Below are 22995 nucleotides of genomic sequence, written 5' to 3'. Positions count from 1 at the left end.
CGAGAAACAATATTATTGTCATTTTATGACCATTTTATGCCACTGACTATATAGTGATGTTTCAGTATCAGCGCTGGGCTGTCAGGCATTGTTACACCAGCAGGTGGCTGCAATGGATTGACTTTACGAGTGAGTCATCATTAAAAAACATGAATTCAATGGATACACTTAAAAACGCTGATTCATTCATGAATGAAACAAGGTGTTGACATTAATTTACTTTGAGTGCCAGTTTACAAGGCTCAATCAACAATCAACGCATCACATGGGTTACAGTGAAGCTGATATTTCACTTCATAGAGAACAATGCCATTGATTCAGTGTACTGAACAGCGCTGACGACAGTCGTGGGAAATCCCCTTAAATACTGAAAGGATACAACGACACAGATATCGCTTTCATCTTCTCACAACTGATGGCAAACTGATTTTTTCATGATTATATGAGTTGACCTGAAGAAAGACAGACCCAGGTATTCACACACACTTAGTTCTGCTGACGCTGTCACCTGTCTCTCTCTCTCTCTCTCTCTCTCTCTCTCAATTCAATTTAATTCAATGTGTGCTTTATTGGCATGACAATTGTTACAATGTATTGCCAAAGCATAGTGTTTACATTGAATCTAGAACAGATATATATAAAAAAAAAACATGCATGTATATATCAGTTCATGGTTATAATAATAAAAACATTTTTGTAATGATTCTACGGACCCCCTGCAATTACGTGACAGACAACTAGGGGTATGCGTACCCCCGGTTGAGAAACACTGGTGTAGAGTGTGATGGAGTGCTTTGACATCAAAAATGACAGATGGAAGTGTAACTTTACACAGTTATTATATTATTTGTATTTTATTATTTGCATCTAACATGTTGTAACATGTTTTATTCAGTGCTCTCCACAACCTAATCGGAACAGAGCTGTGACCCATTTTTGGGTCACGACCCACAAGTTGAGAACCCCTGTTGTATATCATTGGTGTCCCACCCCCATCAGCCCTTTACAGGGGCTCCATCTGTTGTCCTGACAACAAAGTTTGTCCACTGAAGAATCTGTCCCGTTGAAACAGTAAATCAGCTCGTGTGAGCGGGCGAAAATTAAAATAGATTTGTAAAACAAATAGTGGAAGTAAAGTAACAATAATACTGAAAAGACTGCATCTTTCTTTTGGAAAAGAACCTACATTCAGTCTGAATAACTTCTGCTTTTTCAAATCAGACGCACAGATATTCTCTCACAGTTTCATAGAAGTTGGAGGAGGTGCAGCAGCAGTTGTTAAAGGGGATTCGGATTGGCTGACGTGCATGAGAGCAAGACACATGTCATGAGTGAATGCTGCACTCCCCGCCCCTTATTGTGAAGTGTCTGGACTCTGGGTTTATTTGGGCAATGTGTGTGTGTGTGTGACACAGAGCAACAAGAAGACCAGAGAACATAGAAATATAGCAAACAGAAGTACAGATGCTTTACTGTGTCTGTCAGTTCTACATGGACTTTTGAATGGGATTTAAGAACTGATTGATCATAGGATTCGTATCTCAGAGATGGAGGTCAGTATTGTTCACTTCTAAATTAACTTAGCATCTTCAGAAACAACACATCACTTCTTTAGGTGCATCTTCAGACCCTGAATGAACTAGTAACATTAAGTGATTTCTCAGAGGAACCTATACTAGCCTGCTGTCAGTGTTTCAAAAAGGAACCGGTTTTCTTGTACAATAGTTTTTTGTTGTTGCTTGCTTACAACCAACTGCAGGGATTTACCATTCAGATGTGGTGTCAGCTCTAACCCTTGCCCTCAACGCCCTGAGCCTCGTATAGACTCAGAAGGCGTAATACAAATTTGCAGAAGGTGCTTTGTAACGTGATACCGTGAAAGGAAGAGAATGGCACTTTATGGCTGTCGTTAACATGCTCTCTTCTTTTGAAACTAGGGTCGAGTTGGGTTGGAGAGGGTACGGGAAACTTTAACTATTAAAGATGGATATTAGCACTTTCACTATTCAAGTCCCATCTCTATATGAGTAAATATGTCTATGGTTATCTGATGCTGTTAGTGAAGAGCTTAATATTGAACTGCTGAACTTTATTTGTCACTACCAACCATGGCTGTGGTTTGCACCTTTATATGTCTTTTCTTATAATTCCAAAGCCAATCAGATCAGATGTTGCACATCACATGTGACAAAATATTTATATGTTTACCAATGTGACGTTGAGAGTATCAAGTGAGTTTGATGCTAGTTTGATATATTTTGTCTGTTTCTATATCCAGCTGGGTTCAGTTGACTAGACTGGTCAGGACAGGAATTGATTTTAGGTTAGAATGCAGAAAAGTTTATGTCTAAATGAGTGATCTACTGTACTTACTCCTGATCTGCTTTCACATATTGATGTGGTTTGTACACCTGTAGATCAACAAATGGTGAAATATAAGCCTCAATACTCTCTACTGACCTAATGGAAACATAATCGGCCACTTTAGGATTCAGGATTCTTTGATGATGGATAGAGTTTCTTTAATCATTCGATGAACAGCATCTCTTTGGAATCTTGAAATCTTTTGTGACATGTCCTTACTGTCACTTTAGATCAATTGAATGGATCCTTGCTGAATTCTCCAAAAAGAAAAACCTTACCGACCCTGAAAGTTTATTTAATTTTTGCTACTTACAAATTTCTTTGACATTTGACCTTTTGGTCATTTCTGTGATCTTCCTTATATCAAGTATTTTAATCATCTGCGATGTGGCGTGACAGATATTAGTGGCAAAATCACACCCACAGACTGGCCTTTTTCCTCTCACCCACACTTCCATAAAGAGTAGACGTATCTGAAGAACTTCTATTTTCTATTTCCTTCAATCAAAAGTCATTGATCAAACAAACAGAGTCAACATGTTATTAGGTTACATTTTATACGTTATTGGTCAAGTATTCCAGAGAGCCGTTAACAAACTTCCCCAAGGCATGGTGAATACTTTTAAGTGACTTAAACAGTTCACCTAAAAATGAAAATATGCTGAAAATGTACTCACCCTCAGGCCATCCAAGATGTGGGTAAATGTGTTACTTTTTCTGAATAGATTTGTAGAAATTCAGCATTATAACGCTTGTTCACCATTGGATCCTGAATGGGTGCCATCAGAATGAGAGTTCAAACAGCTGATAAAAACATCACAGTAATCCACACGACTCCAGTCTATCACATCAAATTAAAAAAACATGTGTTTTGCATATTGGTCAGAAAGTCCCTTGCTGTCAGTTCTTGAATTCAATAAGCTGCAAAGTGAACCAGACCTGATGGCTATATATATATATATACATATATATATATATATTTTTTTTTTTTCTTTTCTTTTTTTTTTTCTCCTCGTCTATACCTGCTATATTGTCTGTATTTTGGCCCATTACAACTTTGACCAAAAGAAAAAATAGTTAAGTTGCTTCTTGTTAACTACTCTCCAATGCATGGGAGAAAAGTTGCCACTTCTAAAAAAGCCTTTAAAGGGGTCAGCGGATCCGACGAAGGAGCGTCCGGAGGGCTTGCGGCAACCACATGCGACGACCCCGGACTGAACTCCGCTTCGTCCCTTTACAGATCTTCTTTATGCACCAAGAGCTTGTAACACTCCAAAGAGAAAGGAAAAATTGAAATTGCATCATATGACCCCTTTAAACTATGAGATGAGCTTGGAAAGCAAGTGGAATTTTTCTTGGGTACACTATTTGCATGAAGCACATCTCAGACGGCCTACATCGGTGCATACTCATGCACTCATTCAGTGTGGGAAAGTCTAATATATCATCTTAACAAGGCAGCTTCCTGTCCCTGTGAAGAGAGATGCTCATTGCCTGAGCCAGTGACCCTGTGAGCATGCTATAAATATTTGTCAAAGCAATCCTCTCACTTCAAAAATATTCTTCCTTTGGAAATATGGACCACTTTGTCTCATCAACAGCTTATTTGCCATCTCAGATATGTGTGCAATTTTCCAAATAAAGGGATAGTTTACTTACTTACTTTCTTTAGAGTACAAAAAGTGGAAATTGTGGGAAAAGTGCAGTTTCTGTGTGGTTTTGTCCATACGGTGGAAGTCAATGAGGGCCAAGGTTGTTTTGGACCCCATTGACTTTCATTGTATGGACAAAAACGTTTTTCTTTTGTGGGTTCATGGATATTGCATTAGAAAGTGCTAATGATGAAAAGATCTGACGTCTGTGTTTTTGTCATTCTTTGCAAAGCAAGCCTTTTTTGCCTTGTACGTAGAATCCTCTGCTGAGGAGTGCTGACACTGGGGTTTTGCACTTTCACCCTTAGGTTGAGGGGTTAAAGTGAATGGGAAGTTCTTTCACACACTAAATACACATTTTGCAGTGTGAACACATTCTTACTGTAAAAACTTACACTTATGGATCACTTCCGACACATGTTCATAGGAATGTATGTAGTTTTCTGAAGTAATGAATCTTAATTTGATTCAGTTTTTAATGTTTTTGAAAGAAGTCTGATAGTGTGTCACCAAAATATATAAAATATATATTTTTCATTCAAAAATATTGCTCCGAAGGTATTCTAGTGAATTGTGCAATAAATTTTATATTGATAAAATGCTACAAATCTAGAAATTATCATTACGTGAAAGCACAGTATGGCATATCAGTTTTCATCCCGTATGTGCAGAGAGAGAGAGACATGAAGCAGAGAGACAGCTGCTTCTTGAGAGCTGAGGCCAGCTGTCCCAGTCTGATCTGCACAAGCAGGCGTGTGCTGGAATCCCAGCTGAATTTGACCTCCTTTCTCACTGTACACACGCACATACTCCAAACACAAACTTAGAAATGTACACACTCAGCAATCTTCCCTTTTAAGACACGTGTGCAGTTGTACTGACCAGGGGCAAATTCACTACAGTCACACCATTTCAGCACACACTATTTGAGCACAAAATGTTGTTGTTTAGACTGTTTATCTGTAGTGAACAGTGTGAACAATGTTCAAACCATTTTTTTTAGCAGAAATATGTTAATAAGTGTGAAAACACCCTAATTTCTGTGCTACCAGCATCACAAAACAGAATTGCAAAAATAATGCTTTTCTTGAAAAGTCTCCCTTCTTCCATTGGCTGGTGCAAACGGATAGCCCCGCCCCAAACTCATGCCATTGGTTGAGGCAGTGTTGATATATGTCTCAAATGGAGTTTTGACCTACCTACCAACCTACAAAATACTTACTTACACTGTAAAATATATACATACGTACATATATATATATATATATATACACTTATTTACTTATTTATTTTTAAGTTGCATTAGAGTACACTTGAAAAAAAACTAACTTAATGTCATTTTAAATTCAATGTGTTACTTGATGCTTCTTTGTAATTAGTAAAATTGACCATTTCTGAGTGAAAATAGTTTCAAAGTAAATCCTACACCATTTTTCAACGTGGTTGTTTCTGCATATTCAGTAACCAAAAAAATAAAAATAAAAAAAATACATTTCAATTATTGTATTACAAGTACTCTTTTTCGGTGTAAATTCAGTGATTCTTTTCTATGCAAATTAGGCATATTGTATTATTGTACATGTTCCGAAAACTCTGCTGTTTTTCTGTTGTAGTTAGCATTGTGCTACATAAAAAAAACAACTGAAATGGCCCTTCACACATAACCACAAGAAATACATATCCTATTATTTTGTATGCTAACAAAACCACCTCATGCCATGTCTACTATTAAAGTAAGCTAGGTGCAACTTGGGTTTGGTGCTCTCATTTGCAGCCCACACAAAGTTCTCATGCACACACAAAGCATGCTGGGACTGGCCCTGGTGTGCTTTGGTCTGTGTGGATCAGTGTAGGAGGGTCTGCGGTTTGTTGTGGTCAGCGTGCATTAACCAGAGCACACGTTGCAATCGACTGGAGGGCTTGCGAGTGGAACTGGTGCTCAGTATGTCAGCCATGTGGGCTGAATAGAGGCTTTGTCGCAGAGGATCCGTCCATGAGCCATTTAAGGCAGCGCTTGCATCCGTCTCTTATCAGCGGGGAGTGGAGCTTTGAGGAAGGAAGGCTGGCGTGTCGGGGGAGAGGATATGGGGTGGGGGGGCTGAACATCAGCTACTGCACACACATGAATACACACGCACACACATGTACATTACATTGAAGAGGTGGTGATCACCTGTTTCTGCAGACAGCTCTTCAATTTAGTAGTTATATTTAAGTGTTTTAATTTAAATAAATGTAATTTTTTTTTAAGGAATATTCTGGTAAATGAGAATCAATGTCTGTTTACAGCACCTGTAAATAATTTCAATTTTTCACCTTTTTTTAAAAGTGATTGGATTAAATGTATTAAGAAAAAAGTAAAATAAAATAATTTCTAAAATACTGTTTGTAATATTGTACTCAAAAACATATATAATAAAATATGTTCCCTATATATATATATAGAGAGAGAGGGGGGGGCTATATATATATGTACACACTGTTTATATAAATAGTTATACCTTAGAATAGGAAAATATTCACTATTTTTCCCTCCATAAACCAATTTGCTGCTTATTAATAATTAGTAAGGTAGTTCAGTATAAGACACAAATATGTGTTTTATAAGTATAAAAAGCCAGTATGCTAGTAATATGCATGCTAATAGGGATCTAGTTAATAGTCAGAATTGGTCCTTAAAATAAAGTGTTGTAATGATATATGTGTGTAGAATATAAAATACTATACATATATTATGTATTACATATGTATAAATTATATATACAGGGTTAGGGTTAGGTGATTTAGAGATGATTTAGACAGAATTAAAAATCAAATAATACATGTTTTACTGAATTGTTAATTGAAGCAACTAACAAAACATGCCTGCATGTATTGTGCCCAAATGAAACGTTTTTACTTTTTCACACACAGCATAGTAAATGTCACATACTGTAGTTTATAATGAGGAAAGATTGAGTATATTCAGACAATATTGTATAATCAGATTTGTATTACTTTACATTTAATGAAAAATGAAAAACAGCTTATAACCTTTGACATTTAATTGGTTTTGCTTTGCTTTATGTTGTAGGTATGTATTTTTTATTTAACTGAGAATAAGGTTAAGTGACTGATAAATAGATTTCTGACCACTAACATTTCATGTTCATGAAAGGTATTCTTCTATTATGCTCCAGTGCTGTTTAATTTTAAGCATGTGCACTGTTGCTGCTGAGGAATTTGTGAGCACATGGGATGGGTTTAAAGGGATGTGTGCACATAGTAGAAGCGTGTGTGCATGTGTGTGTGCTACTGCTAATGTTTGCTGAGTGAGAGGCTCTCCAGATATCACCTGCATCAAATCTCTTGTTTACTGTATGATTTGCAGGTGCAGGTGTTTGTGTGTGTCTGAGGGCCTGTTTATAAATAACCGTACAGACAATTGAAGCACCTGAGCATCAAACTCTTTGAACTACTGTTGAATTCACAGACAAACAGAGTTCTGCTAAAAATTATTTGAATGGATTCATTGTTCACAATGTTTCCCACTGTTAAACAGAATTTTCTAAAGAATACTGTTGCAGGAAGTGAAACCCAAGCATAGAGGAAGCCATTTCATCCATTCACTTGTCTTTGGACACCCACATTCTCAGTTATAGTACTCAATATTACAAAAACGTGCAAAAATGAACGCATTCAAACAAGGTTCCGGAAATGTTTTGGTCATTCAAGTTTTATTTATACACAAACACACGGACGTATTCTTGGGGTCGGTACGATATTTTAATGTTTTTTTAAAAGAAGTCTCTTATGCTCACCAAGACTGAATTGATTTAATCAAAAATATAGTAATAACAGTAATATTGTGAAATACTATTACAATTTAAAATAACTTTTTACTATTTTAAGATGTATTTATTCCTGTGATGGCAAAGCTGAATATTCAGCAGTCTACAGTGTCACATGATCCTTCAGAAATGCTTATTTGGTGTTCATTTGTTGAAAATACATTGTGATACATTTTATTGATGATCTTCTGTAACATTTAACCTATATACTGTCACTTTTGATCCATTTTAATCCGTCCTTGCTGAATAAAAATATTATTTTCTTTAAAAAAAATGTACCCCAAACTTTTGTATTTATAGACAGAACAAAACCACATTATCAGAGCATATATCATGATAATGGCAGTATAATATATTTCAATAATACAAAGAGAAAAAGTCTGCTCAGACTACAAAAAACAAACAAACATTTGTGTTGGATTTTTACTGCCTATCTGAACAAAGTCTCAGAGGACATCTAGGGAACAAATTCACAGGGATTCTATCAGCAAGGCTACGAAGTTGTGCCTAGTTACGCAAAGGCCCATTATCCATGTCACACAAGGCCATTGTTTGTTCAAATCCAATTCCAAGACACCACTGCCATCCATGGTGGTCCTTCATTATCTTCTTCTAACCAGTAGCTGTCTTTAGAGGCCCTTCTCTCACATCTTATGTCTTCTGTTTCCTTCAGACGCTGTTTGCCAGAGCTCTTTATGACAACACAGCCGAAACTGAGGATGAACTGGCCTTTCGCAAGGGTGACATCATCATGGTGCTGGAGAAGAACGTGGCGGAGAGCATCGGCTGGTGGAAGTGTGCTCTTCATGGATGTCAGGGCCTGGCACCAGCGAACCGCCTGGCTCCGCTTTCCCCAGCAGAGGCTGAGAAACTTTGTATGAACTTGGGTACAGAGAGGGACTACTTGAGCAACCACTGCCATCAGAACATCTATCAAACTCCAAAAGCTAGCAGGCCACCAGTGATTCCGATTTATGAAGAAATGAGTACAATATATACAGTGCCCCTTAAAGCTGCCTCTTCACCAGAGAAGCACACGGCACAAGAGGATCTAGAAGGAATCAGGTCTCCTCATGATGTAAGTCTCTCACTGGAGCAACAGCACATTTTCTATCAGTAGCTATGTTTTTATGTACCCAGATAATCTGTTCATAATCAGATTGATGGCTCAATCAGACTGAGATGCCTTCATGTAAACACCTAAATAAATCCAACTAAGCTTGATCCGAATGAATTTCAACTGGATTGAAACAGGTGGTGTAGACCTCAAATCATCTGATCAATAGGAAAAAATTCAGATTATTCATAATCTGACTATTCAGATTCAGGTAATCAGATTTAAAAATGCCTTGCATATAATGTACAGTGCTGTGCTACATATGCTTACATACATTTAAAATATATGTGAAGTCGATTGCAATGTTTAGGATTCATATAAACAGAACTTTCAGAATCTGGAATCGGATTAGATTTTTTTTTCCCAGCCGATGAATGACAAAAAACATTGACAGCCAATCAGAATACATTTGACTTTGACCTCAAGCATTTAAAGTGGCAGACGACATATTAACAGCGCTTATAATGAACTACGTTATTGTCCTTTGGTGTGGACGCTAAAGTTATTGGACCTTTACACGTGATTCACTAAATATTCCATGAAATGTCAATAGCCAGTCATTCCAAAATATAAAAGGGAGAACTGAATGTTTAGATGATTTAGTAGACTATATGTTGAACTGAGGCTAACAATAAGCAATGTCTCAGAAAACCCTGCTGGCAAAGAGTTCACAGATGGGGACCAGGGGCCTCTCTCTGTGGGGACAGGTATGTAGCACAGGGGCTTTATGAGCTTGTAAAAGAGTAGCAAAGACAGAATTCAGACACCACTAACTGCAACCAGAAGATCTATGGCTGGGGACCCCAGAGAGAGAGAGAGAGAGAGAGAGAGAGAGTGAGATAGAAAGACACAAAGAAAGAGAGAGAGGGAAGTGTCTGTGCAATTACTGTGTAATAGGTGTAGTGGCTGGGTTCACATGTTGCCCATTTCCCCTCCTGCTTCAGGGAGAATTGTTAACCTTAGCAGCTTATGTGTAGCATGGCTTCAATTAGAAAACCGGGTTAATTGGGCAGGCACACAGTAAAGTGTACAGCACTTTAAATGATCCCGTCTCGCTTTAAGAAGTGGACCATGTTGTCATCTCCAAAGAGTATTCAAATTTTTGCTTGTTTAGTTTAGCGTCTATACTTACACTTTTTCTCTTTTCAGGCTTTAACAGCCAGAGTTGGTACAGAAATATATGATGTCCCAAGCCTGGTGAGAAAACCCTCCTTGTTCACAGTAAGTCCTCTTGAGTTTTTATTATTTGAGTTGTTCAGTAGCCCAGGGGTTTCCAGTTGAGGTCATGGGACACCTAGAGGTCTGCAAGAGGGCCTGCAGAAAAACTGAGAGAAAAAAATAGCTAAAAAGAAGAAGCAAAATGTAGAAATGATCAATGATTATAGAAAACATTTTTACGCACAATTTATTTTATTGACAGACATTGTTTGATCAGTATAAAAATACAGCATAAATAAAAAACAAATCCAGATATCATTTTAAAATATAGAAAATGATCAAATAAATAATATAGAGAAAAATGTGTATTGTGAAAACTGAAAATATCCTCAGGTTTATGCATCTAATATGAATAGGCAGAAAAAAGATGTGCTGAATTTGTCTGGAAAATATATTTATTTTTTAATTAATTATTTGTTTTGTCTTTCACATTAGTACAGTGGCAATACTAAAACTCATTATTACATTTTGGAAACTAAAATTAAATATGTTACAGAATAACATTTAATTCTCTGAGTCTTTGTACATGAAAACATTATTTTTGGGGGTCCTCGGCATTGAAAAGTTTAAAAACTCTTGCACTAGTCATTTTCGATTATTCAGTTAAAAGACTGAGAAGATTGTGAAATAATCTGCAAATGATATTGATCAAACTAAGCATCATAAATTGTGTAACTTGTCTTTTAAAGCCATCTACACTGCAGCCTTTGGAAAGGAAAACATCAGTGACGTCAAACACAGACTTTCATAATAGATATGAACTGCTGCAAAGTGCGAGATGTGCGACTGCAACCAAGAAAAGAGTAAGCATGGTAACGCCTGTACAGCAACTCATACAAACACATTAAAAACTGTCTTCACTAACGGAACTCTGATTCAGTACTGAAGCTGAATCGAATCAATTTGTGAACTATTTCTAAGTGAAATATGCTATTTATTTGCTTCTTTTTTAGGTCGCCACATTACCCCCAATGACTTCCCAAGACCCCAATTATGACATCCCAGTGCCCTCCATTAGTGAGGATATTCAAAAGCCTCTATGTGGTTATAGCACCATGCCAAAACCCTGTAAGTCTGAATGGATTTATGACATGCCTGTTTCCCCCCAAAAACAAGGATGTGAACCTTGTTACTATGGCACCATGCCACCCAAAACTATTAATTCAAACAAGCCGCTTTATGACACTTTGCCAAATCACAGCTGGCCTGAAAACAGGCATGGCCCCATCCAGCCCCTCTATGATATCCCTAAACCGAGCAATGCAGTGGTGCAGTCTTGTACAGATACTGGGAATGCAACAAATTCATGCATCTATGATGTCCCACCTTGCCTTAAACAAACAGAGAGCCCTGTAGTGTTACCCAGAAAGCAAAGCCCTCCTGAAACAGACTCTAAAAAGACCCACGAATCTCTTGAGTACAGGGATAAACCTGGACCCATGTATGACCAACTTCACCATTGGCCCTCAAGGGGCAGAACAACGTCCAGGCAGCCTGTGGAAGGGACGATTCGAAGGGACGATGAGGACAACAAAGACCACCAGAGGAGCTCAACGGTGTCCAGCTCCTCCACAGCTTCCAGTTCTTCCAGGAGCTCATGCGACTCTTTCATGCTGAGTTCTCCTGAACCTGAGCCCTTGCGTGAGGTCACACTTTCACAGGAGGAAGCCAGCAACAGGTTGCTTGATCTGCAAGAAGCAGTGTGCCAATCTGTGCCCAAGCTTATGCTGTTCGTCAGCAGCCAGTGGAGAACCAAAGAGCATCTGAGTCAGCACCTCCATCAGATCCGCATGGCCACCGAAGACGTGACTGACTCCGTCACCTGCTTCTTGAACTTCGCCTTGGATGTCAGAGGTAACGCACAGCGGCTGACAGACTTCAACCTGCAGACCAGACTTCTGAAGCAGCTCTCCATCGTTGAAGACTCGGGCTTGATCCTTCAGCAGGCTGCAAGGACTCTGCGAGATCTGGGCTGGCTGCTAGATACGCTAGCTCAGGATGACGGCCAGTCACAGACACCTGACCACCTGGAGCGATTTGTTATGGTGGCTCGAACCATACCAGAGGATGTGAAGAGGCTGGTATCCATCCTGAATGCAAATGGAAAGCTTCTTTTCAGAGTCCCGGCTAGGGAACCAGTAGTGGTGGAGAATATAGGCCCGTCTGAAAGGAGAAGTCACAGCAAAAGTGAATCAATGGTAGACTCAGGAATAGATGAAAGTGACTATGTCCAACTTCAGGTAGGCAAATCACACCATAATTCTTTTCATGTTATGACCTATTACTGATAAATGGTTGGTATTAAATGTTCATGAATATAGAAAAAAGTCTGCACACCTGTGCTCCAAAAATACAAACATTTAATAACAGACTATCACATAGGTTTCGATTTAACCCACATGCCTTTATACAACAGGTGATTGATCACGTTATACATTTAAATTCGATATTAAATCTTAATAAATTAGAAAATGAAAAATAACATGCTAACAAAAATTTAAATAGTTTAAATGCTACAAGTGAATTTAAGCATCACAACATTATAATGTACAGTATGAAAAATGGATATTCATTTTGGAGTTTACTAAAGATGACATGTAATAGTATTATTAAATTATTTTTTTGACTTGTGTTAATGACAGCAAAGTTAATCGAAATGTAAAAATAGAAGAAATGAACATGCATGAGAAAATATTATTGTTTTAATCTCTAATGTCTGCAGTGATAAATGATATGGCACTGATATATCTTGAATCCCTGCATGTAAATTTTTATAAGCATTAATTAATATTATCTGTATACTCAACCATTCAAAAGTTTGGGGTTGGTAATAAAAAAAAGCAACCAGAAAAAAAGTTCTTATGCTCACCTAGGTTGCATTTATTTGATCCATTAACAATAATATTGAGAAATGTTGTTACAATTTAAAAGAACTGTTTTATATTTTAATATATTTTAAAATTAGTGCTGTCAAACGATTAATCGCGATTAATCGCATCCAAAAAACAAGTTTTTGTTTACATAATATATGTATATATATAAATACACACACATTCAGTATATATTTTGAAAATATTTACATGCATGTGCATTTATATATTTATATTATTATATTTTATATTATATATAAATATATTTAATATATAAACATATTTGTCTTATATATATATATATATATACATGCATGTGTTTGTATTTATATATACATAATAAATATACACAGTACACACTCATATATTATGTAAACAAAAACTTTTATTTTGGATGCGATTAATCGCGATTAATCATTTGACAGCACTATTTAAAATATTCCTCTGTAATGCAATGCTGAATTCAGTATCACATGATCCGTCAGAAATCATTATAATGTGCTGATTTGCTGCTTAAGAAACATTTCTTATGATTATCATTTGAAAAATTATTTATTATAACATTATAAATGTCTTTACAGTCACATTCGATCGATTTGATGTTTTGTTGCTTAAGAATTAAGTATTAATTTCTTTAAAAAAAAAATTTCATTGACTCCAACCTTTTGACTGGTTGTGTCATGTTGAGTAAATTATACAAGACATGGACAATAATACTGTTTACCTAAAACTTTTAACCAATACTATTGATTTTCAACAGACAAAGACAGAATTCGACCAACAACCAAAGCCAGCAAAAAGCAGTTTTAAATCAAAGAAGAATGGTGATACCTTGAAAAAACAGGTATAAACTTGTGACCCTCCCAGTACAGCTCACCGTATTGCATTAACTCATTGATTTAGACTCTCTAACCATTTTATTACTCATTGTGTCTTCAAAAGGTTTCCAAATCACAGTCCGTTAACCCCTGCAGTCCACTCCAGACCTCCAGGAAGCCTTCCATCTCTGACCACTGCCGGCTGTATTTTGGAGCTATTCAGAAGGCCATCAGTGTGTTTATAAGTAGCCTGAATGATGGACAGCCCCCTGAAAAGTTCATCTCCCACAGCAAGCTGGTCATCATGGTGGGCCAAAGACTCGTGAACACTCTGTGTAGTGAAGCTAAAAATCGAGAGGCCAGCGGGGAAATGTTGTCTATGAGCAATCAGCTGTGTGCCCATCTCAAGCAACTGGCCATGGTGACCAAGAAGGCAGCTTTGAACTTCCCCGACAAACTGGCTCTCCAGGAGGCGCAGGACATTGCCAAAGAGCTGGCTCAAAGGGCACAGCACTTCAGAATGTCACTGGACGTCTGAGCAGCAGTTTGCCATCTGTTTGCCCAGTTTATCGTGTGGAGGTGGTCTGGTGAAGACAAAATGGTATTTGTGAAATATCTCAATTTGTGTGATTTGTATGCGAGTCTAAACAAGCCACCCTTAAAACAAGCTCCTTTTTTTGTTCAACCTGTTAGTCTGGATGAGGAGGCAGCGTTAAAGGTAACAAAGGGACAACTTTTAACTATAACCTCAAATAATGACATGATGTGTTTACATGCACAACAGTACGCTGATGCAAGAATAAAAGCTTTTGTACAAATACCAGTTAAGGTGTTTACATAAAAAATTAAAAAATCTGTTGCAATCAGGTTTGGCTGTCACAGTAAAAAAAATGTATATACCCGATAAAAGAACATTATTTGAAGTGTTTGCATGGACTTACGTCGTTGTTGGGTTATTAAGCAATATCACTGTCATTGTGCATGTAAACACATGAAGACAAAGCAGAAAACGTGCTAGTAGCTGTGCAGATGTTAAAGTGACAGTTCACCCAAAAATGGAAATTCTGTCATAGAATGTTAATTTTTGGATAATCTGCTCTTTTTAAAAACCGTAATGCAGTAACAGTCTTAAACATGACCTGGGGCATCTATTAGTCTTATTCTTTGTGGTGTTCTCATTCTGCCAAACCTCAGACTTTAAATTAAAAATTGCACTTTTATAATGCCCGACACTGTATAATGATTTTTGGTCATAATAAATAGACAAAATGTATGTAGATGACTATATTATGTGTCTGAAAATTCAGTGTTTGAGCAAAATATAAATATTTCCTCAATACAATTAATTTTAATTTTTTGTATAATTTGTCAATGTTCTAGTTTTCAATATGCACACACTGTAAGAATGTAGTATTCTGTTTTTTCACATATGATTATGTCTGTGAAAATATTTCTTCTAGACACAAATAAAATGTTACTTATCAACATTTTTTGACTGTTTATAAGACTGTTTATGTCTTATGTGATAGCCTAGTAGTTAAAGGGATACTTCACAAAATAAAGAAATAAATACATAAAAATTCCAAGTCATCATTCATTCACTCACCATCAAGATTTATTTTTTTTTAAACCTGTATAACTGTCTTTCTTCTGTGGAACACAAAATCACTGTCATTGTGCATGTAAACACATGAAGACAAAGCAGAAAACGTGCTAGTAGCTGTGCAGATGTTAAAGTGACAGTTCACCCAAAAATGGAAATTCTGTCATAGAATGTTAATTTTTGGATAATCTGCTCTTTTTAAAAACCGTAATGCAGTAACAGTCTTAAACATGACCTGGGGCATCTATTAGTCTTATTCTTTGTGGTGTTCTCATTCTGCCAAACCTCAGACTTTAAATTAAAAATTGCACTTTTATAATGCCCGACACTGTATAATGATTTTTGGTCATAATAAATAGACAAAATGTATGTAGATGACTATATTATGTGTCTGAAAATTCAGTGTTTGAGCAAAATATAAATATTTCCTCAATACAATTAATTTTAATTTTTTGTATAATTTGTCAATGTTCTAGTTTTCAATATGCACACACTGTAAGAATGTAGTATTCTGTTTTTTCACATATGATTATGTCTGTGAAAATATTTCTTCTAGACACAAATAAAATGTTACTTATCAACATTTTTTGACTGTTTATAAGACTGTTTATGTCTTATGTGATAGCCTAGTAGTTAAAGGGATAGTTCACAAAATAAATAAATAAATACATAAAAATTCCAAGTCATCATTCATTCACTCACCATCAAGATTTTTTTTTTTTAAAACCTGTATAACTGTCTTTCTTCTGTGGAACACAAAAGAAGATATAAGAACATAAGAATGTTTTGGTTACTACTGATTTCCATTGTATAGATTAAAAAACCCCACAGACATTTCTCAAAATATCTTTTTTAAGTTCCACAGAGGAAAAAAAAAAGGTCAGAGATTTGTAGAGACATCAAGGTGAGAAAATGATGACAGAATTTTCATTTTGGAGAGAACTATCTCTTTGAAGTCCTCTAGCTGTTTTACATTAAAAGGGTTCAAATTACTAGATGTGTTAGATCAAATATTTTATCATGAATGTGCAAAATTGTCTGCTAATGAGAAATGTCTGGCTTCTAATGTCAAATATAAATAACGCACTGGCGCCCTCTATGGACTGAAACTTGGAAACAATTTAGTTTCGCTGTACCCTACCAGACCCTCAACCAACAGATGGACCCCAAGTATTAAAAAAGCTGTAAATTTTAAAATCATTAACTAATAACAATGGATCCTTACTTAGAAAGTTAAAAGAAAGTTAATAGTTATTTAGAAAATACACATGACTAAAATGTCCAGTACTAAAATGGAAGAATATAGAAGTTGCTAATTCTAGTTTTACTACTAACTTTTAAATGGTTTTGAGAAATATATTTTTTTTTAAAACAGTTAGCCATTATGAGACGTTTTATAATAGTGAGAGTATCATAACCATAGACTCACTGTATAAAAACAGATCATAACATGCAACAGTTCTCCCAGCGAACCGCGCCCACTGAACTCCAGACTCCTCCTCCGGTGTGACTGTACGTGCCCTGCGTCTCTGCGCTCCTCTCTTTCCCCTCAACACCAGACACATCCAGACCACAGACATGGCTCCATAAGGGTGCACATGGCGGCTTGCAGCCATGAACCAAAAAAACAATTCACCAAAAACTACAGATGCATCTCCGATTTGACTGATTTTCGATTGATCAACTTCCACATCCGCCGCAATATTCTTCAGTCCGGTTTTCAGCATTCGGGAGAGGCTGCTTGCTTGCAACTCTCTCTCACTCTTGTCTCCATTTCCTCCAGACAATTTTACGTTCTTGCTCAACCCGAAATAACAGTAGATATCATATTGTACAACAACAGTCATGGGTGTGCAGGGTTTCCAGGAATACATAGAGAAGCACTGCCCCAATGCCGTGGTGCCGGTGGAGCTCCAGAAACTCGCCCGCGGGAGTCTGGTCGGCGGCGGCCGGCAGAGACCCCCTCAAACTCCGCTCCGGCTTCTAGTGGACGCCGAGAACTGCCTGCACCGGCTCTACGGCGGCTTCTACACCGACTGGGTGAGCGGGGGCCAGTGGAACCACATGCTCGGATACCTCGCCGCCCTCGCCAAAGCCTGTTTCAACGGCAACATCGAGCTGCTAGTGTGCTTCAATGGCGCCCTGGAGAAAGGCCGTCTCCACGAGTGGGTCAAGCGACAGGTGAACGAGAGGCAGACCGCCCAGCAGATCGTCAGCCACGTCCAGAACAAGGGAACCCCGCCGCCCAAGGTCTGGTTCCTGCCCCCGGTGTGTATGGCCCACTGCATCCGCCTGGCGCTCCTCAGGTTCCACATCGGGGTGAGTACGTTAGCGACAGATGCTCGCTGTGTTTTTGACATGCAGCCATTAGCTTAGCAGAACCAGACCCAGATCAAGTGAAGTGCTCGTCTTACAAGACAGTAGGTTGTCAGCTAGCAGGTGGCCTAGACGGCTTTCTTGTTGTGTAGCTAGACAAACAAAACAGCTTAAGATGGTTTGCTGGTCTTAGTTGGTTGGTTTAAGCTAGTCTCACAGCCTGACCAAGCTGAAAAGTTCCCCAAACCCATCTGAAACAAGTAGTTAGACCAGACTAGCAAATCAAAGCTGTCCGTGAAACTGTTTTCTTCAGATTTGAATCAAGACCTAGCCTGGTTTTCTTGTAGCATTATTCATGTAAACAGACATGTTAAAACCAAGATCAGCAGCTGGCTTAAGCTGGTCTCACAGCCTGGCCAAGCTGAAAAGTTCCCAAAACCAATCTGAAACCAGCCAGTAGACCAAACTTGGCTGTAAGTGAAATTGCATTATTCGTATGTAAATCAGTGTAGGTCTTAAATCATAATACATGTTAAAACCTAGATTAGCAGCTGGTTTGTTTTTCCCTGACTGAGCGACTGAAACTGCCCAATACTTATTTATTTCAGGTTTATTTAACAGGGACAATGCACATCAACAATACATAAATGCACAATGTGCCAGAATTAGCCAGAAGGCTATTTTGCATCTGCAGTCCCTGCAGTACCTCTCTAGAACAACATACAGACCAGCAAATCAGCTCAGACTGGTTTAAGATGCTTTTTTAAAGCAGGGATCCAACTTTTTGGTACATAAATGCTTGGGGTGGGTGTGCAGAGGAAGACAGATCTTGGGCACAAATCTGTACGACATGCTGCTGGTATCTGATCAGATCTCATTTCCACAGGCATTTGGGGAACAGAGATGTCAGCAGTACAGGATGTAACTGCCATGTTAGTATATGAGATGGTGTTTTAGAAATTTGTTTAAAAGGCAAATCCAAAACTGTGCCTGTCTTTTAATGTCAAATATTTTAATGCACCTAACAGTGCATGCAAATCTAAAAATACTTAACATTTTTACACCTTTATTTTACAATGATATTTCAGAAGAATCAATCAAATCAACTGATTAAAAGTAAGCACAAGTGAATAAATACAAAAAGACAACATTTAAAAATCAAGCAATGCAGTATTAAGTAATTATTGTATAATAACAAAAACTATTAAATATGTTTTCTGGATCTTCAACAATAATTAAAGGTGCAATGCCTGTCTACACATTAATAACCTTATACAGTAACAACCAAATACAAACCTCTCAGAATAGAATAAAAACATGCATGTATGTATGACTGCTGAAATGAAGCTATGTAGTAGTAGGTTGTGCTGGCAAAAGGAAGCGCCACCTCTGCTCTGCTGTGATTGGCTGATGTGTCACACTCTTGTGACGCAAGAATAGTAAGCACTGTTCTGTGATTGGCTGCATGCTCCTTGTGTCACTTCTGCTGAGATTTAGCAGCCCTAAGTTTATTGGCCCTGTTTTGAGCAGAGAGATACATGACTTATGAGATTCTTGCCCATGAATGCTTTTATTTGCATTTATTTATTTAGTTAATTTTCAGAGGACTTTTAGCATAAATATTGTATGGATTATTGATATTTATGCAGGCATGGAAAATTATACTACTAGGATTTTTTTCTACTTATCTCCTATACTCATAAACATTGGATCAATTGAGAATCTATGAAATGTGGGGCAGAATATGAATGAAATATGATTTTTAAATGATGATTTAAAAATGAATTTGTTTACGAGTCAAGCTTCGTTTCCTATCAGTTAAAGCCCAGTGAACATCCTCTTGCTCAATGTATAGTTTTAAAAAGAATCATCTCTTCATTGATTCGTTCAAATAGTGCTAATCAATTAAAGCATTTGACAGAGAAACCATTATATGATACAATTAGAAATAACATTTCCCAGACTAATCGTGCCTCACATCCTTTCATGGAAATCTTTGAAAGCCTGCAGTATAATAGTCAATCTCATCAGTGTAAATTTGTTTTTCTAATGAGCCTTCCTGTAATTTGCTTCCTCACTCAGGTTGTCCAGACCATCGAGGATCATCACCAGGAAGTGATTGCCTTATTTAGAGAAAATGGGTTCCATGGCCTGGTTGCCTATGATTCTGATTACGCCCTGTGCAACATCCCGTACTACTTCAGTGCCCATGCTCTCAAACTCAGCCGCAACGGCAAAAGCCTCACCACCAGCCAATACCTGATGCACGAAGTTGCCAAGCAACTTAATCTCAATCCAAATCGTTTTGTCATTTTTGCTTCACTTTTAGGTAGGTTTGTAGGATTGCCTGTCAGTTTTCAAGTCAAAGGGACATCTACACTGGCCCTATTTGCCTAATGCATGTTCTTAGTCATATTGTGAATGATTCAGCTGTTCCTTTTTTTTCTGAAGACAAAATAGTTTGTCTTTATCCTACGCAAAGTTTGGGGTCAATACGTTAAGAAATTAATAGTTTTATTCAGCAAGGTTGTTCTAAGTTGATTGAAAGTGTTATGTACATAGTTACAAAAAGTTGGTTTCCACAAAAATCATGGTTTCCACAAAAATACTAAGCAATGCGATTGTTTTCAACAATAATAATAGGGAATGTTTCTTGAGCAGCAAACTTATTAAAACGATTTCAGAAGGACCATGTGACACTGACAACTGGAGTAATTTCAGCTTTGCTATTGCAGGAGTAAATGACATAAAAATAAAAAAAAACATTTTTTTAAAATGTAATAATATTTCACAATGTTACAGTTTTTACTGTTGAATTATTTATGTATTTATTTTTTGGATCAAATAAATGCAGCCTTTGTGAGAATAAGAGACCTATTTCAAAAACATTAATAAATCTAACTGACCCCAAACTTTGTGCATGTAAGATAAGGCAAGTAAAATGATGTGCAAGCCATTTGTGAATGGATTTTTATTGACTATATTAATTTGTATTTTTTTATTTTAAGGCAATTATAATTAATTCTAATGAAATTCAAACTTTCTTGACTGTCTTTATTTACTAATGCAGTAGAAGAATGGCTCAAATGTTATCAATAGTGTCTCAAATCATTAAATTTCATGGCTGATAAATGTTTTCCAGCTGCAATAATGACGTTTACAAGTTAGTACTTCTGCAATACATGCTTAAATAACTAAATTCTATTTTTATAGGGAATCACATACTGCCTGATGAAGACTTGGCTGCCTTTCACTGGAGTTTACTTGGGCCTGAGCACCCTTTAGCATCCTTGAAGGTAAAGCCACTTATAAAAAAAAAAAAGTCATTTACGTGTTTATATAATACCTAGCACTGAATAGCCAAATAGCTATTTAAGAACCGTTTTGCAAACATGCATTCAGTCTTGCTCCATTCTGGTATTCCAGTTGAATATTCTTTTTTACTTGTGAATGCGTCACACAGTGGAAATAAATGTGTTGTGTATAATAATTCAAATACTTCAAGGTTTTCTACATTGACTAATACATGTTTAAAGGGTGCAAAAATAAAACTTCAGTTCTCATTAGATTCCCACAGTTACAAGCCGTGGTGACCAGTTTCCATTGAAATGAGGTCTGGCACATAACTTATCAGGACCATGCAAAATCACTTCAGCATTGTCCTCAACGTGTACCCTTTTGGTTTTAAATACTTAGTCTTTGAATTTCGGCCAAACAGTTGAGCACTGCGATTAGAAAGGAAAGAGTTGAGCTGAGGAATGGCTTCATGCGTAACCTTCTGTTATCTTCTCTTAGTGTCAGCGTTGCTTGACATATGGCTTTATTGATTCACTGTGAGCAGGAATAGAGTGGGCTATACTCGATTTTAACACCTGACTTACAGTTCTATGCGTGCTTCTTTACTTTTTGTTGCTATCACTCTCAATTCATTTTAGCATATGTCTGTGTTTGTGTCTATAGTTGGCAATTACTTGTATAAAAAGCCTCTAAGTGGCAGTTTATGATATGCATTGTCAATTAAGCAGATAAACCTAATGTGTGTTTTTGTAAATTTGTCGGACTGTACCCAGTCAGATATGTACTCCTATGATGCCCATCACATTTTAAGCAGAAGGAGCTTTTGCTGGGAGTGTGATGGGTTGTTTTCTCTGATGCAGGTCCGTGCCCACCAACTCGTTCTTCCTCCATGTGATGTTGTCATAAGAGCCGTGGCAGACTATGTCCGCAACCTACAAGATGTCCATGACCTGGAAGCTATTGCTAAAGACATATTCAAGCACTCCCAGGTAAGATAACACACTACTGTAGCACATTTAACAGGATACATCACCCCAAAATTGAAAATTCTGTCATCAATTACTCAACCCCATGTAGGACTGCATAATTAATCGGAATAAAAACAAAATCGCGATATGGCTTAGTGTGATTATCAAATTGGAAAGGCTGTGATTTTAATTTCTCTCTCTCTCTCTCTCTCTCTCTCTATATATATATATATATATATAAGGAATGTGCAACAGCGATCGAGTACTCGGCCGTGACAGTGATGATCGATCATGAAAACGATAATCGTGGAAAAAATAAATGTCTGATTGGATAAAGCAGCACTTTGGGCGGCACCCTGAGCTCGTGTGTGAGTGAGTAAGTGAGAGAGTGTGTGTGTGAGTGAGAGAGTGAGTGTGTGTGAAAGTGTGTGTGTGTGTGAGTGAGTGAGTGAGTGAGTGAGTGAGTGAGTGAGTGAGTGAGTGAGTGAGTGAGTGAGTGAGTGAGTGAGTGAGTGTGTGTGAAGGTGTATATATATATATTTATATACACCTTGCTACGTGTACTGCGTTAGGCTAACCGAGACTTGTCATTTGCACTTATATATTGTTGCTCTTTTGTTAGTTTTGACTGTTTTTATTGTCCTCATTTGTAAGTCGCTTTGGATAAAAGCGTCTGCTAAATGACTAAATGTAAATGTAATATCTGATTAATCTAATATAAGATGTGTTGGGATATTAGCATTTATTAACATGGTGAATGCGCTGCATAGTACCAGTTTAGTTTCATGCTCAAATGCAATGCCTGATATTGACTGAGTTATTTGAGACGGTCATATTGCTTTTAGATGTTTCTTTTTAAAAAAGTACTGATGTTATAATAATGCATTTATTAAATGATAAATATATATTTTTGAAAAATGTCTAAAAAATGCCCCCCTCCTC

At 37.2% G+C, this 22995-nt stretch overlaps 2 protein-coding genes across 2 annotated transcripts in view; both read left to right on the top strand.

The window, feature by feature from the left end:
- Positions 1 to 1416: 1416 nt before the first annotated feature.
- Positions 1417 to 14629, top strand: LOC107727791 (cas scaffolding protein family member 4-like). The gene is made up of 7 exons (XM_016537781.1): positions 1417 to 1553; positions 8520 to 8924; positions 10113 to 10184; positions 10871 to 10984; positions 11135 to 12421; positions 13812 to 13895; positions 13994 to 14629. The coding sequence occupies exons 1-7, from the start codon at positions 1548 to 1550 to the stop codon at positions 14405 to 14407; spliced, it is 2382 nt and encodes a 793-aa protein (XP_016393267.1). The 5' UTR covers positions 1417 to 1547; the 3' UTR covers positions 14408 to 14629.
- Positions 14630 to 16932: 2303 nt separating this feature from the next.
- Positions 16933 to 22995, top strand: part of LOC107727830 (constitutive coactivator of PPAR-gamma-like protein 1 homolog) — a 26476-nt gene continuing 20413 nt past the window's right edge. The window contains exons 1-4 of the mRNA XM_016537842.1: positions 16933 to 17791; positions 19871 to 20117; positions 21002 to 21084; positions 21946 to 22074. Coding sequence (XP_016393328.1) covers positions 17318 to 17791; positions 19871 to 20117; positions 21002 to 21084; positions 21946 to 22074 — 933 coding nt within the window. The 5' untranslated portion in view covers positions 16933 to 17317. The remainder of the gene's footprint in view (positions 17792 to 19870; positions 20118 to 21001; positions 21085 to 21945; positions 22075 to 22995) is intronic.

This window comes from Sinocyclocheilus rhinocerous, unplaced genomic scaffold, assembly GCF_001515625.1.
Source record: "Sinocyclocheilus rhinocerous isolate Xijiao unplaced genomic scaffold, SAMN03320098_v1.1 scaffold576, whole genome shotgun sequence".
Classification (NCBI taxonomy): Eukaryota; Metazoa; Chordata; class Actinopteri; order Cypriniformes; family Cyprinidae; genus Sinocyclocheilus; species Sinocyclocheilus rhinocerous.
Note: the sequence above shows the minus strand (reverse complement) of the source record. Positions and strands in the feature narration are given on the sequence as shown.

Excerpts from the sequence above, each read along its gene's own strand:
- LOC107727791 (XM_016537781.1), top strand. Across the intron at positions 8,925-10,112 it reads GAATCAGGTCTCCTCATGAT|GCTTTAACAGCCAGAGTTGG; the intron begins GTAAGTCTCTCA and ends TTCTCTTTTCAG. Across the intron at positions 12,422-13,811 it reads GTGACTATGTCCAACTTCAG|ACAAAGACAGAATTCGACCA; the intron begins GTAGGCAAATCA and ends GATTTTCAACAG.